General features: G+C 44.3%; 1 protein-coding gene across 1 annotated transcript in view; it reads left to right on the forward strand.

Annotated features, from left to right (window-relative positions):
* LOC124012147 (cyclin-dependent kinase 6-like) overlaps positions 1–20,725 on the forward strand; it is a 97,538-nt gene that overhangs the window by 53,254 nt on the left and 23,559 nt on the right. The window contains exon 5 of the mRNA XM_046325609.1: positions 5,155–5,264. Within this exon, the coding sequence (XP_046181565.1) occupies positions 5,155–5,264 (110 nt within the window). The remainder of the gene's footprint in view (positions 1–5,154; positions 5,265–20,725) is intronic.

Consider the following 20,725-nt stretch of genomic DNA (forward strand, 5'->3'; position numbering starts at 1 on the left):
GTAACTATTCCCCAGGTTGCTGCTGTAAATGGGAATGTGTTCTCTGTCAACTTACCTGATCAAATAAAACATTTCCATTCAGACTAGGAGTCAGACAAATCTATAAACCAAACATAATCTACTAAACCTAATTGAGTGATCATATTATTTGACTCAAAGTCAACCCTCAACACAGCTACTGCATAAATATTATACACTTGCACACTGTCATGGGATGTCATTGTCCCAAAGGCACAGTCAACATTAGTAAGGCCAAAGGTGAACATGCAAACTTGTAGTAACTGGTCTGTTACCAAACCGCAGTGCAGGCTTAGTTTTGTTCATAATTCTCTCACTGTGTTGGACAAACATGCAAGGCATTTGGAAAACATTGGTCTTTGCTAACACAGTGATAAGCAGAGAGAGAGAGCGAGGGAGAGAGAGAGAGCAGCAGCGGCTGCCGGGGCCTCGGGCCAAACGACCGCCGTAGGAAAAACTGGAGAGGGAAAGCACCTGGAAGAAGTCCACATTCTCGAAAGGGGTCACTGAGTTTTGTCTGGTGGTTTTCCCTACTGTAGCTGTTAACAATGCTACTTTTCCTGTGGGCTAACAGTCAGTCGACACAGCTCCCAGCAGAGTACAAGCACAGGGTTAGAAACTGGGAGACATGTGGGGAGCAGCTCTGGCTCTGGCACAAAATGGCTTCCAAAGTGGGTACTGCTACATGTTAGTAGAGCAAGAGATGTTCCACACTCCCTCCTCGAGCATCGCAAAGCACTTTCAAACCTTCCGCGGGGGAAACACTATGAATACAATGTAGTAGCAGTTTTCTAAGAGGTAAGTTGTACTGAAGTTAGTTTGAGTATGACAGCTGAGTCCTGTGAAAGCAGGGGATCTCGTTGTAATGGACACACACACACACACACACACACACACACACACACACACACACACACACACACACACACACACACACACACACACACACACACACACACACACACACACACACACACACACACACACACACACACACACACACACACACACACACACACACACAGGGACCAGTGCTGTGTTCCCTGATGGCTCACTATGGAAACACTGTGTGATCTGGGCATACCAAAACAGGAGCGCTCCCAGAGACCTGCCCTGCCAGATATGATTTCATACCTTATGTAACCCAGAGACAGGGGCACAGAAACGTGTGTGTGTGTGCGTGTCATTTGGCGTTCTCAGGTAAAACACTTAGAGAAAGGACTGTGAGGGAGGAAAGAGGGAATGTGTCTCAGGTATCAGGAGTGCTCTGGTCTCAGCCTCTTCTCCTCCTCTTCACCTTCTTTCTTCCTCCTCTTCTCTCCTCCTCCTCCTCTTCTCCTCTCCTCCTCCTTCTCCTCTTCTCCTCTCCTATCCTCCTCCTCCTCATCTTCTCCCCCTCTCCTCTTATCCTCCTCTTCTCATCCTTCTTCTCTCCTCTTCTCCTCTCCTCCTCTCCTCTTCTCCTCATCTTCTCCCCCTCTCCTCTCCTCTTATCATCCTCTTCTCATCCTTCTCCTCTCCTCCTCTCCTTATCTTCTCCCCCTCATCTCCTTTCCTCTTATCCTTCTCATCCTTCTCCTCTCCTCCTCTCCTCCTTTTCATCCCTCCTCCTCTCCTCTTGTCATCCTCTTTCATCCTTCTCCTCTCCTCCTCCTTTTCCCTCCTCCTCTTCTCATCCTTCTCCTCTCCTCCTCTTCTCATCCTCTTCTCCTTCGTTCTTCCCCTCCTCCTCCTCTTCTCCTCCTCCTCCTCTCCTTCTCCTATCCTCATCCTCTCATCTTCTCCCCCTCTCATCTTATCCTCCTCTTCTCTCATGCTTCTCCTTTCCTCATCTTCTCCCCCTCTCCTCCTCTCCTCTTATCCTCCTCTCCTCCTCCTTTACTCATCTTCTCCCCCTCTCCTCCTCTTATCCTCCTCTCCTCCTCCTTTCCTCATCTTCTCCTCCTCTCATCCACTCCTCTTATCCTCCTCTTTTCATCCTTTTCCTCTCCTCCTCTTCTTCCCTCCTCCTTTTCTCATCATCTTCTTCCCTCCTCCTTTTCTCATCCTTCTCCTCTCCTCCTCTTCTCCTTCTTTCTTCCTCTCCTCTTCACCTTCTCCTCTCCTCCTCCTCTTCTCCTCTTCTCCTCCTCCTATTCTCCTCCTCTCCTCATATTCTCCCCCTCTCTTCTTATCCTCCTCTTCTCATCCTTCTCTCCTCCTCTTCTCCTCTCCATCTCTCCTTTCCTCATCTTCTCCCCCTCTCCTCCTCCTCTTCTCCTCTCATCATCTCTTCTCCTCTCTTCATCTTCTCCTCTCCTCATCTTCTCCTCTCCTCATCTTCTCCTCTTATCCTCCTCTCCTCCTCTTCTCCTCCTCTTCTCCTCTTCTCCTTTCATAGTGTGGGTGAAGCCTGTGGTAGAGGAAGTAACCTAATGCATACCAGAGGGTCACTTTTATGTCTGTATTGGAGGAACATGTAAGAAAATGGTGTGTGTCTGTATGTTGTGTGTGTGTGTGCGTTGTTACAGTATGTGTATTAATGTGTTGATTGTGTATATTAATGTGTGTATTAATGTGTTGATTGTGTATATTAATGTGTTGATTGTGTGTATTCATGTGTTGATTGTGTGTCTTAACGTGTGTATTAAGGTGTTGATTGTGTGTATTCGTGTGTATTAATGTGTTGATTGTGTGTATTAATGTGTTGATTGTGTGTTGATTGTGTGTATTAATGTGTTGATTGTGTGTATTAATGTGTGTATTGTGTGTATTAAGGTGTTGATTGTGTGTATTAAGGTGTTGATTGTGTGTATTAATGTGTGTATTAAGGTGTTGATTGTGTGTATTAATGTGTTAATTGTGTGTATTAAGGTGTTGATTGTGTGTATTAATGAGCTGATTGTGTGTATTAATGTGTTGATTGTGTGTATTAAGGTGTTGATTGTGTGTATTAATGAGTTGATTGTGTGTATTAATGAGCTGATTGTGTGTATTAATGTGTGTATTAAGGTGTTGATTGTGTGTATTCATGAGTTGATTGTGTGTATTAATGAGCTGATTGTGTGTATTAATGTGTGTATTAAGGTGTTGATTGTGTGTATTAATGAGTTGATTGTGTGTATTAATGAGCTGATTGTGTGTATTAATGTGTGTATTAAGGTGTTGATTGTGTGTATTAATGAGTTGATTGTGTGTATTAATGAGCTGATTGTGTGTATTAATGAGCTGATTGTGTGTATTAATGTGTGTATTAAGGTGTTGATTGTGTGTATTAAGGTGTGTATTAATGTGTTGATTGTGTGTATTAAGGTGTTGATTGTGTGTATTAAGGTGTGTATTAATGTGTTGATTGTGTGTATTAAGGTGTTGATTGTGTGTATTAATGTGTGTATTAATGAGTTGATTGTGTGTATTAATGTGTGTATTAAGGTGTTGATTGTGTGTATTCATGAGTTGATTGTGTGTATTAATGTGTGTATTAATGAGTTGATTGTGTGTATTAATGAGCTGATTGTGTGTATTAATGTGTGTATTAAGGTGTTGATTGTGTGCATTAATGAGTTGATTGTGTGTATTAATGAGCTGATTGTGTGTATTAATGTGTGTATTAAGGTGTTGATTGTGTGTATTAATGAGTTGATTGTGTGTATTAATGTGTGTATTAATGAGTTGATTGTGTGTATTAATGAGCTGATTGTGTGTATTAATGTGTGTATTAAGGTGTTGATTGTGTGCATTAATGAGTTGATTGTGTGTATTAATGAGCTGATTGTGTGTATTAATGTGTGTATTAAGGTGTTGATTGTGTGTATTAATGAGTTGATTGTGTGTATTAATGAGCTGATTGTGTGTATTAATGTGTGTATTAAGGTGTTGATTGTGTGCATTAATGAGTTGATTGTGTGTATTAATGAGCTGATTGTGTGTATTAATGTGTGTATTAAGGTGTTGATTGTGTGTATTAATGAGTTGATTGTGTGTATTAATGTGTGTATTAATGAGCTGATTGTGTGTATTAATGAGCTGATTGTGTGTATTAATGTGTGTATTAAGGTGTTGATTGTGTGTATTAATGAGTTGATTGTGTGTATTAATGAGCTGATTGTGTGTATTAATGTGTGTATTAAGGTGTTGATTGTGTGTATTAATGAGTTGATTGTGTGTATTAATGAGCTGATTGTGTGTATTAATGAGCTGATTGTGTGTATTAATGTGTGTATTAAGGTGTTGATTGTGTGTATTAAGGTGTGTATTAATGTGTTGATTGTGTGTATTAAGGTGTTGATTGTGTGTATTAAGGTGTGTATTAATGTGTTGATTGTGTGTATTAAGGTGTTGATTGTGTGTATTAATGTGTGTATTAATGAGTTGATTGTGTGTATTAATGTGTGTATTAAGGTGTTGATTGTGTGTATTCATGAGTTGATTGTGTGTATTAATGTGTGTATTAATGAGTTGATTGTGTGTATTAATGAGCTGATTGTGTGTATTAATGTGTGTATTAAGGTGTTGATTGTGTGCATTAATGAGTTGATTGTGTGTATTAATGAGCTGATTGTGTGTATTAATGTGTGTATTAAGGTGTTGATTGTGTGTATTAATGAGTTGATTGTGTGTATTAATGTGTGTATTAATGAGTTGATTGTGTGTATTAATGAGCTGATTGTGTGTATTAATGTGTGTATTAAGGTGTTGATTGTGTGCATTAATGAGTTGATTGTGTGTATTAATGAGCTGATTGTGTGTATTAATGTGTGTATTAAGGTGTTGATTGTGTGTATTAATGAGTTGATTGTGTGTATTAATGAGCTGATTGTGTGTATTAATGTGTGTATTAAGGTGTTGATTGTGTGCATTAATGAGTTGATTGTGTGTATTAATGAGCTGATTGTGTGTATTAATGTGTGTATTAAGGTGTTGATTGTGTGTATTAATGAGTTGATTGTGTGTATTAATGAGCTGATTGTGTGTATTAATGTGTGTATTAAGGTGTTGATTGTGTGTATTAATGAGTTGATTGTGTGTATTGATTGTGTGTATTAATGAGCTGATTGTGTGTATTAATGTGTGTATTAAGGTGTTGATTGTGTGTATTAATGTGTGTATTAAGGTGTTGATTGTGTGTATTAATGAGTTGATTGTGTGTGTGTCTAGGTGGTGACGTTGTGGTACAGAGCCCCAGAGGTGTTGCTCCAGTCCAGCTATGCCACCCCAGTTGACCTGTGGAGCGTGGGCTGTATCTTCGCTGAGATGTTCAGGAGAAGGTGAGTGGTCCTGGTACACACACACACACACATACTGGGAGACACTGCACATGGACCTTATGTCATCTGTGACATCTTTTCAGTCCCTCTAGACATGTCAAACTCATTCCACGGAGGGCAGAGAGTCTGTGGCTTTTCACTCCTCCCTCGTACTTGATTGATTGATTAATTAAGGTCAGTGATTTGTAAGGAACTCCCCTCACCTGGTTGTCTATAATTGGACACATATTAAAAGGAGAAACCAGCAGACCCTTGGCCCTCCATGGAATGAGTTTGACACCCATACTACACTCTTAGAAAAAAATATGCTATCTAGAACCTAGTGATGCACCGATATGACATGTTTGGCCGACACCGATATCCAATATTTTCCTTGCCAAAAAAAAACAATACCGATAACTACAATTTGAGCGGCCTTTTAAGCATCCTAGTACAGTTAAATAGTTAACACACACAGCGGTCTAATGCACTGCATCTCATTGCAAGAGGTGTCATTACAGTCCCCGGTTCGAATCCAGGCTGTATCACATCCAGCTGTGATTAGCACAATTGTCCCAGCCTCATCCGGGTTCGGCCGTGGTCATTGACTGTCATTGTAAATAAGAATTTGTTCGTTTTTTAAATTTGACCTTTATTTAACAAGGCAAGTCAGTTAAGAACAAATTCTTATTTACAATGAGGGCCTAGGAACAGTGGGTTAACTGTCTTGTTCAGGAGCAGAATGACAAGTTTTTACCTTGTCAGCTCAGGGATTCAATCTAGCAACCTTTCGGTTACTGGCCCAACGCTCTAACCACTAGGCTACCTGCCGCCCCAGCTCTTAACTGACTTGCCTAGTTAAATAAATGTTACACAAACACACACACCACACTGACCAGAAAGTTATTTTGTTGGCATTTACGTATGTCCCCATTACCAGTAAGACTTAATCAAAACCTATTTCTTTCACTTACTTGCTGTGCTGTTTCGTTGTTCATTTGTTCAGTCGTTTCATTCTCAACCAGGATTTCATCATACATTGTCAAGCAGTGAAGTTTCAGCTCTGTCTGTCCGTGGCCTCTCTTCCTCGGTGCTGTCACTGTCACTGTGTCCATTTCCGTCTTGTCCAGCTGTGTATTTGTAACATTTCACGTAAAACCTGTTTCTTGTCTCCTTCGAAGTATTCTTTCAAATGACTGCTCGACTTGTTGACTGCTCGACTTGTTGACTGCTCGACTTGTTGACTGCTCGACTTGTTGACTGCTCGACTTGTTGACTGCTCGACTTGTTGACCGCTCAATCCACACAGCAGACATTGTGGGCTATGTTAGGAATGCTGTGTTGCACGTGTAGTACACATTTTTCCGTGGCGTCATTGCGTCATCTACCTACGTTATATAGGTATGCACGTCATCTACCTACGTTATATAGGTATGCACGTCATCTACCTACGTTATATAGGTATGCACGTCATCTACCTACGTTATATAGGTATGCACGTCATCTACCTACGTTATATAGGTATGCACGTCATCTACCTACGTTATATAGGTATGCACGTCATCTACCTACGTTATATAGGTATGCACGTCATCTACCTACGTTATATAGGTATGCACGTCATGTACCTACGTTATATAGGTATGCACGTCATCTACCTACGTTATATAGGTATGCACGTCATCTACCTACGTTATATAGGTATGCACGTCATGTACCTACGTTATATAGGTATGCACGTCATGTACCTACGTTATATAGGTAAGCACGTCATGTACCTACGTTATATATAGGTATGCACGTCATGTACCTACGTTATATAGGTATGCACGTCATGTACCTACGTTATATAGGTATGCACGTCATCTACCTATGTTATATAGGTATGCACGTATGCACGTCATGTACCTACGTTATATAGGTATGCACGTCATATGCACGTCATGTACCTACGTTATATAGGTATGCACGTCATGTACCTACGTTATATAGGTATGCACGTTTTCATCAAGGATGCAGGTTTTCATCAAGGATCTCTCTGTACTTTGCTCTGTACATCTTTCCCTCGATCCTGACTAGTCTCCCAGTCCCTGCCACTGATAAACATCGCCATAGCATGATGCTGCCACCACCATGCTTCACAATGGGGATGGTGCCAGGTTTCATCTGGACGTGACATTTGGCATTCAGGCCCAAGAGTTCAATCTTGGTTTCATCAGACCAGAGAATCTTGTTTCTCATTTTCTGAGAGTCCTTCAGGTGCCTTTGGGCAAAGTCGAAGCAGGTTGTCATGCCTTTTACTGAGGAGTGGCTTCTGTATGGCCACTCTACCATAAAGTCCTGATTGGTGGAGTGCTGCAGAGATGGTTGTCCTTCTGGAATGTTCTCCCATCTCCACAGAGGAACTCTGGAGCTCTACCAGAGTGACCATTGGGTTCTTTGTCACCTCCCTGACCAAGGCCCTTCTCCCCTGATTGCTCAGTTTGGCCCGGCGGCCAGTGCCTCTAGGAAGAGTCTTGGTGGTTCCAAACTTCTTCCATTTAAGAATGATGGAGGCCACTGTGTTCTTGGGGACCTTCAATGCTGCATAAATGTTTTGCTACCCTTCTCCAGATCTGTGCCTCGACACAATCCTGTCTCAGAGCTCTTACGGACAACTCCTTCGACATCATGGCTTGGTTTTTGCTCTGACATGCACTGTCAACTGTTGGACTTTATATAGTCAGGTTTGTACCTTTCCAAATCATGTCCAATCAATTGAATTTACCACAGGTGGACTCCAATCAAGTTGGAGAAACATCTCTAGGATGATCAATGGAAACAGGATGAACCTGAGCTCAATTTCAAGTTTCATAGCAAAGGGTCTGAATACTTATGTAAATAAGGTATTTCTGTTTTTCATTTTTAATACGTTTACATTGTGGTTATTGTGTGTAGATTGATGAGGGAAAACATTTCTTAAATGCATTTTAGAATAAGGCTTTAACGTAACAAAATGTGGAAAAGGGGAAGGGGTCTGAATGCTTTCCGAGTGCACTGTAGAACTCTTTTTACATAGGATTCTATATGGAACCCAAAAGGGTTCTACTGGGAACCAAAAAGGGTTCTCCTATGGGGACATCCAAAGAACTGTACGCGAAATGTATAAGAATTTCCACAACAGAACTCTTTTGGAACCCTTTTTTAAAGATCGAGCGCAGCATTTGCCAAAGTCGGTCCCCAGGACCCCAAAGGGTGCACGTTTGTTTTTTGCCCTAACACTACACAGGTGATTCAAATCAAAGCTAGATTATTAGTTGATTATTTGAATCACTTGTGTAGTTCTAGGGCAAAACCAAAACATCCACCCCTTGGCGTCCCGAGGACCGAGTTTGGGAAACACTGCTGAAGACAGACCGGTTGCTTCCGGCAATGTACCAATGCTCCAGCTTAACAACGTCTGTATGTAACAGATCGTCAGTTTGGCATAGAGTATCTATGCTCCCCACATCCCCCTGAAACTAAATAGTAGCTATCAAGATGAAGATCATGGAGGATGTTTTTAATAGGTGCATTTCTCAAGTGGCTAGTTTGCATCAACTACCTTCACTAAAACCACTGCAAAGGTTTTGCCTGCAAACTTTGGTTTCGAGGCATGTCTGTCTTGTGATTGGTTGGGATAGTTGTCTGTCTGAAGAGGACCCTCCCCAGATTTTTTGTTGTTGTTGCCTTTTCAAAGTTACCAAGACAGCAGACCCTAGTCACTGCTGTTGCCTAGTGTCTGGTATCCAAGACTACCATCTTCCTACCTCAAGACCTTGTTAGACCACTGAGCTAAAGCCTGGGGTGACATTATTACTGGGAGCTAACAGGATACACCTGAAGATGACACACACACACACACACACACACACACACACACACACACACACACACACACACACACACACACACACACACACACACACACACACACACACACACACACACACACACACACACACACACACACACACACACAGTGGTGTTAGAGGTCATTCACCATTTACTGTGTAACATGGATTGGTGGCGGTTCATTCATTGCATTGTGTATGAGGCTAATTGAAGAGACATATCTCAGATGTCATCAGGACCAATGTGCCTGACTAGTTATTTTTTAGCCAGTGCCTTGTTCTCACCAAGCCTGCCTGTCATGCAATCGGAGTCCCAAATGACACCCTATTACCTTTATAGTGCACTACTTTCAACCAGGGCCAATAGGGCTCTGGTCAAAAGTAGTGCACTATGTAGGGAATAGGGTGCCATTTGCAACACACTTATACTCTCATTTGGAAGCCACATACACTACATGGGCAAAAGTATGTGAACACCCCTTCAAATTAGTGGATTCGGCTATTTCAGCCACACCCATTGCTGACAGGTGTATAAAATTTGGTGGAGGAGGAATAATGGTATTGGGGCTGTTTTTCATGGTTCAGGCCCCTTAGTTCCAGTGAAGGGAAATATTAACGCTACATCGTGCAATGACATTGTAGACAATTCTATGCTTCCAACTTTCGTGCAACAGTTTGGGGAAGGCCCTTTCCTGTTTCAGCATGAAAATGCCCCCTTGCACAAAGCGAGGTCCATACAGAAATGGTTTGTCAAGATCGGTGTGGAAAAACTTGACAGAGCCTTCACCTGAACCCCATAAAATACATTTGGGAACGAATTGGAACGCAAACTGCGAGCCAGGCCTAATCGCCCAACACCAGTGCCGACCTCACGAATGCTCTTGTGGCTGAATGGAAGCAAGTCCCCGCAGCAATGTTCCAACATCTCGTGGAAAGCCTTCCCAGAAGAGTGGAGGCCGTTACAGCAACAAAGGGTGTCCACATACTTTTGACCATTTAGTGTATCTCTGACCACAGGTACAGAAACCCATGGGCACTTTTTGTAATGTTGATCTCCAGACTAGAGGTCGACCGATTATGATTTTTCAACGCCGATACCAATACTAATTATTGAAGGACCAAAAAAAGCCGTTACCGATTAATCGGCCTATTTAAAAAGAAATAAAGTTTTTTTAAATATATATATTTGTTATAATGACAATTACAACAATACTGAATTCCTTGTTGAGAACATATGAAAGCTTACGGTTGAGGTTATTATAGCAATTATAAGACTATTTTTCTCTATACCATTTGTATTTCATATACCTTTGACTATTGGATGTTCTTATAGGCACTTTAGTATTGTCAGTGTAACAGTATAGCTTCCGTCCCTCTCCTCGCCCCTACCTGGGCTCGAATCAGGAACACATTGACAACAGCCACCCTTGAAGCATCGTTATCTGCAAGGGGAACAACTACTCCAAGTCTCAGAGTGAGTGACGTCACGGATCGAAACGCTATTAGCGCGTACCCCGCTAACAAGCTAGCCATTTCACATCGGTTACACCAGCCTAATCTCAATAATTGATAGGCTTGAAGTCATAAACAGCTCAATGCTTGAAGCATTGCGAAGAGCTGCTGGCAAACACACGAAAGTGCTGTTTGAATTAATGCTTACGAGCCTGCTGCTGCTTACCATCGCTCAGTCAGACTGCTCTATCAAATATCAAATCATAGACTTAATTACAACATAACAACACACAGAAATACGAGCCTTTGGTCATTAATATGGTCGAATCCGGAAACTATCATTTTGAAAACAAAACGTTTATTCTTTCAGTGAAATACGGAACCGTTCCGTATTTTATCTAACGGGTGGCATCCCTAAGTCTAAATATTGCTGTTACATTGTACAACCTTCAGAGTTATGTCATAAATATGTGCAATTCTGGCAAATGAATTACGGTCTGGACTTCACACAGTGGACTTCACACAGTTCGCAAATAGCCAGGCGGCCCAAACTGCTGCTTATACCCTGACTACTTGCACGGAACGCAAGAGAAGTGACACAATTTCTCTAATTATAAGAAATTGATGTTAGCAGACAATATTAGCTTAAAATATGCAGGTTTAAAAATATATACTTGTGTATTGATTTTAAAGAAAGGCATTGATATTTATGGTTCGGTTTGGTGCAACGACAGTCCTAAATCATCACCCGTTTGGCGAAGTAGGCTGTGATTTGATGAGAAATTAACAGGCGCTGCATCTGAACTTCCGGCGCCGACAGATGGCCGCCTCACTTCGCGTTCCTAGGAAACTATGCAGTTTTTTTTTTTTTTTACGTGTTATTTCTTAAATTAGTACCCCAGGTCATCTTAGGTTTCATTACATACAGTCGAGAAGAACTACTGAACATAAGAGCAGCGTCAACTCACCATCAGTACGACCAAGAATATGACTTTCGCGAAGCGGGCCCTGTGTTCTGCCTTTCACCCAGGACAACGGAATGGATCCCAGCCAGCGACCCCAAAAAAAACGACTTCGACAATCGAGAGCATCCTGTCGGGCTGTATCACCGCCTGGTACGGCAACTGCTCCGCCCACAACCGTAAGGCTCTCCAGAGGGTAGTGAGGTCTGCACAACGCATCACCGGGGGCAAACTACCTGCCCTCCAGGACACCTACACCACCCGATGTCACAGGAAGGCCATAAAGATCATCAAGGACAGCAACCACCCGAGCCACTGCCTGTTCACCCCGCTATCATCCAGAAGGCGAGGTCAGTACAGGTGCATCAAAGCTGGGACCGAGAGACTGAAAGCTTCTATCTCAAGGCCATCAGACTGTTAAACAGACACCACTAACATTGAGTGGCTGCTGCCAACACACTGACTCAACTCCTGCCACTTTAATAATGAGAATTGATGGGAAATGATGTAAAATATATCACTAGCCACTTTAAACAATGCTACCTAATATAATGTTTACATACCCTACATTATTCATCTCATATGTATACGTATATACTGTACTCTATATCATCTACTGCATCCTTATGTAATACATGTATCACTAGCCACTTTAACTATGCCACTTTGTTTCCATACTCATCTCATATGTATATACTGCACTCGATACCATCTACTGTATCTTGCCTATGCTGCTCTGTACCATCACTCATTCATAAATCTTTATGTACATATTCTTTATCCCCTTACACTTGTGTCTATAGGGTAGTAGTTTTGGAATTGTTAGCTAGATTACTTGTTGGTTATTACTGCATTGTCAGAACTAGAAGCACAAGCATTTCGCTACACTCGCACTAACATCTGCTAACCATGTGTATGTGACAAATACAATTTGATTTGATTTGGATTTGATTATATGCAACACAGGACACATTAGATAAACTGGTAAAATCATCAACCATGTGTAGTTAACTAGTGATTATGTGAAGATTGATTGTTTTTTATAAGTTTAATGCTAGCTAGCAACTTACCTTGGCTTCTTGCTGTCCTCGCGTAACAGGTAGTCATCCTGTCACGCAGGCTTCTCGTGGAGTGCGATGTAAGGAAGGTGGTTAGAGCGTTGGACTAGTAACCGGAAGGTTGCAAAAACGATTCCCCAAGCTGACAAGGTCAAAATCTGTCGTTCTGCCCCTGAACAAGGCAGTTAACCCACTAGGCCGTCATGGAGAATAAGAATGTGTTCTTAACTGACTTGCCTGGTTAAATAAAGGTGTGGGGGAAAAAATCTGCCAAATCGGTGTCCAAAAGTACCGATTTCCGATTGTTATGAAAACTTGAAATATGGCCCGAATTAATCGGCCATTTCGAGTAACCGGTCGACCTCTACTCCAGACCTAGTGCAGTGATTTCATATAACTGGAAAAGTAAAATGTATTCAAAAACAACTGTCAACTGCATTTATTTTTAGCAAACTTAACACATGTAAATATTTGTATGAACATAACAAGATTCAACAATTGAGACATAAACTTAGCAAGTTCAGTGAGACATGTGACTAACAGAAATGGAATAATGTGTCCCTGGACAAAGGGGTGGTCAAAATAAAAAGTAACTGTCTGGTGTGGCCACCAGCTGCATTAAGTACTGCAGTGCATCTCCTCCTCATGGACTGCACCAGATTTGCCAGTTCTTGCTGTGAGATGTTACCCGACTCTTCCACCAAGGCATCTGCAAGATCCCAGACATTTCTGGGGGGATTGGCCCTAGCCCTCACCCTCTGATCCAACAGGTCCCAGACGGGCTCAATGGGATTGAGCACACTCACATTCCTGTCTTGCAGGAAATCACACACAGGTCGAGCAGTGTGGCTGGTGGCATTGTCATGCTGGAGGGTCATGTCAGGATGAGCCTGCATGAAGGGTAGCACATGAGGGAGGAGGATATCTTCCCTGTAACGCACAGCGTTGTGATTGCATGGAATGACATCAAGCTCAGTCCGATGATGCTGGGACACACCGCCCCAGAACATGACGGACCCTCCACCTCCAAAACCGCTCAAGAGTGCAGACCTCGGTGTAACGCTCATTCCTTCAACGATAAACGCGAATCCGACCATCACCCCTGGTGAGACAAAACCGCGACTTGTGAGTGAAGAGCACTTTTTGCCAGTCCTGTCTGGTCCAGCGATGGTGGATTTGTGCCCATAGGCGACATTGTTGCCAGTGATGTCTGGCGAGGACCTGCCTTAAAACAGGCCTACAAGCCCTCAGTCCAGCCTCTCGCGGACAGTTTGAGCACTGATGGAGGGATTGTGCGTTCCTGGTGTAACTCGGGCAGTTGTTGTTGCCATCCTGTACTTGTCCCGCAGGTGTGATGTTCTGATGTACCGATCCTGTGCACGTATTGATACACGTGGTCTGCCACTGCGACGATGATCAGCTGTCCATCCTGTCTCTCTGTAGCGCTGTCTTAGGCATCTCACAGTACGGACATTGCAATTTATTGCCCTGGCCACATCTGCAGTGCTCATGCCTCCTTGCAGCATGCCTAAGGCACATTCACGCAGATGAGCAGGGACCCAGGGTGTTTTTCAGAGTCATTAGAAAGGCCTCTTTAGTGTCCTAAGGCCTCTTTAGTGTCCCTTTCCACCATAATTGTCAGGACCCGGTTACGAACCCGGGTCTCCGGAGTGAGAAACAGTCACTTAACAAACTGAGCCACGAATAGTCGGCAGAACCCAGAAGATGAAGCAGACACAGCAGTACTTGAGACGGTGTATTTAATGAAGTAAAAAGTGAAGTTCTTCAGGAAAACATGTAACTCCACAACCTCAAAAGGAATTCCACAAGAACAAAGGTAATCCTCCAAGACAAAAAGGTAAATCCACAAGGTGGAAGGTAAAGCACAAAAAGCCTCAAAAGATACTCAAAAAACAAACAAACAAGAACAAAAAACAGAATTCCACAAGAGAGTCCACCGGGATCAACAAGAGTTCTCAGAGTACTAGGGCTGGGTGCTAACATACAAACACAGAGCAAAGAACAGAGGAAAACAAAGGGTTTAAATACAATCAGGGGAAACGAGGCACAGGTGCAAATAATAATGGGGATCAAGGGAAAACAAAAGGTCAAAAGGCACAGTGGGGGCATCTAGTGACCAAAAACCGGAACAACCCTGGCCAAATCCTGACAATAATTTGCAAATAAATTCATTAAAAATCCTACAATGTGATTTTCTGGATTTTTTTCCCCTCATTTTGTCTGTCATAGCTGAAGTGTACCTATGATGAAAATTACAGGCCTCTCATCTTTTTAAGTGGGAGAACTTGCACAATTGGTGGCTGACTAAATACTTTTTTGCCCCACTGTATGTTTTTCATGGAATTACTCGACTTGGGGGTTTCCTCACTAATATTGACTGGAAATATGATTTCTACTGGTACATTTTTGTCAGTTTGGTTATCAATACAATTCTGCCACAGTTTGCTGTGGTTGCAGGCAGCAGAGGATTCACTTTCTTGACATAGGTATTTGTCAGTTTGTGGTGTAACGTACTTCTTCTACTTAAATCCCAAGCTGTTCAATCCTCCCTCACATCAGTAAAATAAATGCAATGATAAAGAGTCAAGTTACAGCCTCTTTCTGTAATAAAATGTATATTTCTTTGCTGTAGAGTTTACTTATATATTACTGTTTTGTGTTTGTGATGCATATGAGAGAGAGTCGCTGGTGTAAAAGAGAAGCGGTCAATAGTAGTGCACTAAATAGGAAATAGGATGCCATTTGGGACACTACCATTGTTGTGGTTAGGGAGCAGTGCCAACAGGGAGGGATCTGTCTGTAATTTATGTTTCCTTTCCCAACCGTCTGTCCTTACAACGAGACACACGTCTCCCCCTCTCACTAACGACGGATATGTGTGTGTGTGTGTGTCCGTTCATTATTGTGTGGATGTGTGCATGTGTTTGGCATGTGTGTGTGTGTTTTTTACAGTATGTGTGCGTGTACAGTGTGTGTGTGTGTGTGTGTGTGTGTGTGTGTGTGTGTGTGTGTGTGTGTGTGTGTGTGTGTGTGTGTGTGTGTGTGTGTGTGTGTGTGTGTGTGTGTGTGTGTGTGTGTGTGTGTGTGTGTGTGTGTGTTTTGTACAGTGTGTGTTTTGTACAGTGTGTGTGTGTGTGTGTGTGTGTGTGTGTGTGTGTGTGTGTGTGTTGTGTGTGTGTGTGTGTGTGTGTGTGTGTGTTTTGTACAGTATGTGTGTGTGTACAGTATGTGTGTGTGTTTTGAACAGAATGTGTGTGTACAGTACATGTGTGTTTTGTACAGTATATGTGTGTACAGTGTGTGTGTTTTGTACAGTATGTGTGTGTGTTTTGAACCGAATGTGTGTGTACAGTACGTGTGTGTTTTGTACAGTATGTGTGTACAGTACGTGTGTGTTTTGTACAGTGTGTGTGTGTACAGCACGTGTTTGTTTTGTACAGTATGTGTGTGTGTACAGCACGTGTGTGTTTTGTACAGTATGTGTGTGTGTACAGTACATGTGTGTGTGTATGTTTTGATTTTCCTGCTGTAGCCCGATGACCGATTATGGCTGATAATTCCCCATTGTCCTGGAGAGGATGTGGTGGGCTGTGTTTTCCCATAACACTGAGGTCACAGGCAGAACACTGAGGACGGACAAATGGACAGATGGGATGGAGGAGAGATTCCAAGAACACAGGATGAGATGTTACTATCCTTTGTGCAAGCACTTCCAAGAGTTAATAAACAGTGAGCGTGGTGAAATTTGGGGAGCGCAACGTCAGTACCGTCAGGAACCTTTGGTTCCTAGGGTGTTTCGGCGTTTCACACTATACACTCTCCTCAAAGGCGGCCAGCGACAGGGTGATCAATCCTACGCTTGCGTCCCATTCCCAATTAGTCATAGGAGTTGCTTTGTTGTTGATAGCCAACATCCCATGGGACTATGCATGGCAGGGGCGTCCTCCTCCCTGAGTGAAGCATTGTTGACCGCATACCTCCTGGCCCTCTCACTTCGGGGCCCAGCTGGGGTCTTTCCTCTTCATCCAGAGCCACTGACTGCTGCCTTCTGCCGCCTCTGATACAGCTTTGATTGCCGAACGCTGGCTCTGGCCCTTAATTCCCAGTTCTCTAAGCAGTCTGGTTGTAGATGTTGCCACAAAACCTCTGCAGCCCACCTCCACTGGTCGGACTTCTGTGTTCCAGCCATGATGCCGTGCTTCGGCAGCTAGATCAGCATAGCGCAGATGTTTTTGCTCATAAGCCTCATCTACTGAGTTTTCCCAGGGTACTGTGAGGTCAATGATGAAGACCTTATTGAGTGAACAGGACCAGAGCACCATGTCAGGTCTTAGGGTGGTGGTTGCGATCTCCGGAGGAAACACAAGTTGCCGGCCAATGTCAGCTAGCATTTTCCAGTCGCGGGCCAAGCGCAGCTGGTCTCGCTCTAATGGTGTAGAGCCGCTCTTCGGTGGTTTGTCCGTAAGGAATGTGATGCTGCTGTGGGTGGTAGGGAGTTGGTGGCAGCTCGCTTGTCCTCCAGGGCGGACGCAAGGTTTTTAAGGACTTGGTTGTGACGCCAAGTGTAGCGTCCTTGGGTGAGGCTTGTTTTACAGCCTGTGAGAATGTGCCTGAGGTTGGCTGGCATGGAACAGAGGGCACAGTCCGGATCTTCACCATACCATTGGTGAAGATTAACTGGTGTTGGAAGGACGTCATATGTTGCTCTGATGGAAAAGCTCAACCGCCTCGCTTCCATGGCCCACAGATACTTCCAGCTGATCTTCCTCTTCTCCACACTGTCCCATCAAGTCCACTGTCCCTGTTTGGCAAGAGAGACTGCCTTGGCCCACCTTGCAGCCTCCTCCTGATGGCCTACTTCCTGCACTACCATCTTCCGCCGCTCTGGTGCAGTGGCATTACTCCAAGCAGCACGGCTAGTTAGCCCAAGGCCTCCTCTCCCTTGCTGAACATGACCCACAATGTCAGCATGTCTGAGGGCTGCTGTTGCCTCCTGGACTGCTTTTCCTGGCCTCCATTTGCGCCCAGTTGCCAAGGTCGGCACATTGTTGCTCACCACTGGGTCTCGAGATTCATTCAGTGTCATCTGGAGCCTGGTTTTTGCACACTTGAATTCCTCTGTTAGACTGGTGAGGGGCAGCTTGAGGACACCATCTCCATAGAGGCCTATGGTGGTAAGGCATCGTGGAACTCCGAGCCACTTCTATAAGTAGCCTGTGACTCCTCTTTCCATCTTCTCCACTGTTGAGATTGGAACCTCATACAGTGCTAAGGGCCACAACACCCGGGGTGGAGACACCAGGCCTTTAACTTTCCAGGTAGCTGGGTGTTGTCGATGGACTGTAGGCTACTACTCATGTCTTTGCGCACCTGTTGCACCTGGTCTTTGTCCTTCAGGCTTGCATCATACCACCTTCCAATGCTTTTTACCGGCTGCTCAGACACTGTTGGGATTTGGTCATCTCCGATGAAGAATTTCAGGTCAGAGAGTACTCCCTTCACAATCGAGATGCTGCGTGACTTGGATGGTTTAATCTTCATACGGGCCCAGCTGATGTTCTCCTCAAGTTTTCTGAGCAGTCCCCTGGTGCATGGGACAGTGGTGGTCAATGTTGTAATGTCGTCCATGTAGGCTCTGAGTGGAGGGATGCGGAAACCAGAGTCGACTCGCTGTCCACCAGCAACCCATTTTGAGGATCTGATAATAACCTCCATTGCCATTGTGAATGCCAACGGAGAAATGGTACATCCCGCCATTATACCTACATTCAGGCACTGCCATGAGGTGGTGAACTCTGAGGTGGTGAAGCAGAACTGCAGATCCTGGAAGTACGACTTCATCAGGTTTGTGATGGTGTCCGGTATGTGGAAAAATCTGAAGGCAGACCACAGGAGTTCATGGGGCACTGAGCCAAATGCATTGGCGAGGTCGAGGAAGACTACATGGAGGTCCCTTTTCTCCACCTTGATGCCAGATCATTTTTTTAACCTTTATTTAACCAGGCAAGTCAGTTAAGAACATATTCTTATTTTCAATGACGGCCTGGGAACAGTGGGTTAACTGCCTGTTCAGGGGCAGAACGACATCATGCTGGAATGTTCCAAGCAGCCAGAGAACCCTGATATTCCTGCCTTCTGTACAGATGTATCGACGTATGCATTCCTTTGCAGGTACTCGGCTATCCTATGGGCAATGACCCTAAAGAAGATTTTACCCTTGGCATTCAGTAAGGAGATTGGGTGGAATTGGCTGATGTTCACTGCATCCTTCTCCTTAGGGATCAGGACCCCGCCTGCCCTACGCCACACTTTGGGTATTATCTTCTTCTGCCAAGCTGTTCTCATAAGCATCCAGAGGAACCTCAGGATGTCTGGTGCGTTCTTATACACTTTGTACGGGACTCCATTTGGCCCCGGGGCTGATGCTGTTGTTGCCCGTCAAACTGTGTTTTCCACCTCTTTCCATGTCGGAGGGCTGGTCTCAATATGATGTTCCGGGGGGTTCAATGGGTGGGATATCTGATGGGATGGATATCTGATTCATGTCGCTTTGAGTCAAAGTTTGTTGTTCTCAGGTGCTCCTCTAGGTTTTTCTTTGTTGTTTTTAGAGCTCCACTTTTTTTCCTTTGTGAAGAGACTTTTAAGGAACTTGAAGGGATCTTTATAGAATCAAGTTCTAGTTTGTTCTTTTTTCCTTCTGCGTTTCCGTAGGTTCTCTGCTCTACGGAGGGATGGCAACCGGGTTTGATGTCAGCCTGAAGTGCCTCTATGCCCTCCTTTTCCACTTCCGATGTCATGTTTTGTCATTTATTATCTTGTCTTGTCCCTGTGCTTCCCATTCTATTAGTTTCCCTCTGCTGGTCTTATTAGGTTCTTTCCCTCTTTCTATCCCTCTCTCTCCCCCTCCCTCTCTCACTCTCTCGCTCTCTCTTCTCTCTATCGTTCCGTTCCTGCTCCCAGCTGTTCCTATTCCCCTAATCAATCATTTAGTCTTCCCACACCTGTTCCCGATCCTTTCCCCTGATTAGAGTCCCTATTTCTTCCTTTGTGTTCCGTTCCTGTCCTGTCGGTTCCTTGTCTAGAATTCACCGTGCTGTGTTTGTGTATCGCCCTGTCGTGTCGTGTTTTCCTCAGATGCTGCGTGGTGAGCAGGTGTCTGAGTCTGTCTGGTTCAAGTGCCTTCCCGAGGCAACCTGCTGTTCACCTGCTGTTCAAGATCGAGTCTCCAGTTTGTCCTCGTCATTTCGAGTGAAAGTTGTGTTTTTTGTTTGTATTTACTTTACTGGATTAAAGACTCTGTTTTCGCCAAGTCGCTTTTGGGTCCTCTTTCACCTGCATGACAGAAGGAACCGACCAAGGAATGGACCCAGCGACTTCAGACGCTCGTTACACTGCCGTCGAGATCCAAGGAGCCATGCTCGGCAGACACGAGCAGGAATTGTCTGCTGCTCGCCATGCCGTGGAGAACCTGGCCGCTCAGGTTTCCGACCTCTCTGGACAGTTCCAGAGTCTACGTCTCGTGCCACCTGTTACTTCCTGGCCTGCCGAGCCTCCAGAACCTAGGGTTAATAACCCACCTTGCTACTCCGGGCAGCCCACTGAGTGCCGCTCCTTTCTCACGCAGTGTGAGATTGTGTTCTCTCTCCAACCCAACACATACTCTAGAGAGAGAGCTCGGGTTGCTTACGTCATTTCACTCCTTACTGGCCGGGCTCGAGAATGGGGCACAGCTATCTGGGAGGCAAGGGCTGATTGCTCTAACAAGTTCCAGAACTTTAAAGAGGAGATGATTCGGGTTTTTGACCGTTCAGTTTTTGGTAGGGAGGCTTCTAGGGCCCTGGCTTCCTTATGCCAAGGTGAACGGTCCATAACGGATTATTCTATTGAGTTTCGCACTCTTGCTGCCTCTAGTGAGTGGAACGAGCCGGCGCTGCTCGCTCGTTTTCTGGAGGGACTCCACGCAGTGGTTAAGGATGAGATTCTCTCCCGGGAGGTTCCTTCAGATGTGGACTCTTTGATTGCTCTCGCCATCCGCATAGAACGACGGGTAGATCTTCGTCACCGGGCTCGTGGAAGAGAGCTCGCATCAACGGTGTTTCCCTGCTCCGCATCGCAAC

Source organism: Oncorhynchus gorbuscha, linkage group LG24 (genome assembly GCF_021184085.1).
Source record: "Oncorhynchus gorbuscha isolate QuinsamMale2020 ecotype Even-year linkage group LG24, OgorEven_v1.0, whole genome shotgun sequence".
Taxonomy (NCBI): domain Eukaryota; kingdom Metazoa; phylum Chordata; class Actinopteri; order Salmoniformes; family Salmonidae; genus Oncorhynchus; species Oncorhynchus gorbuscha.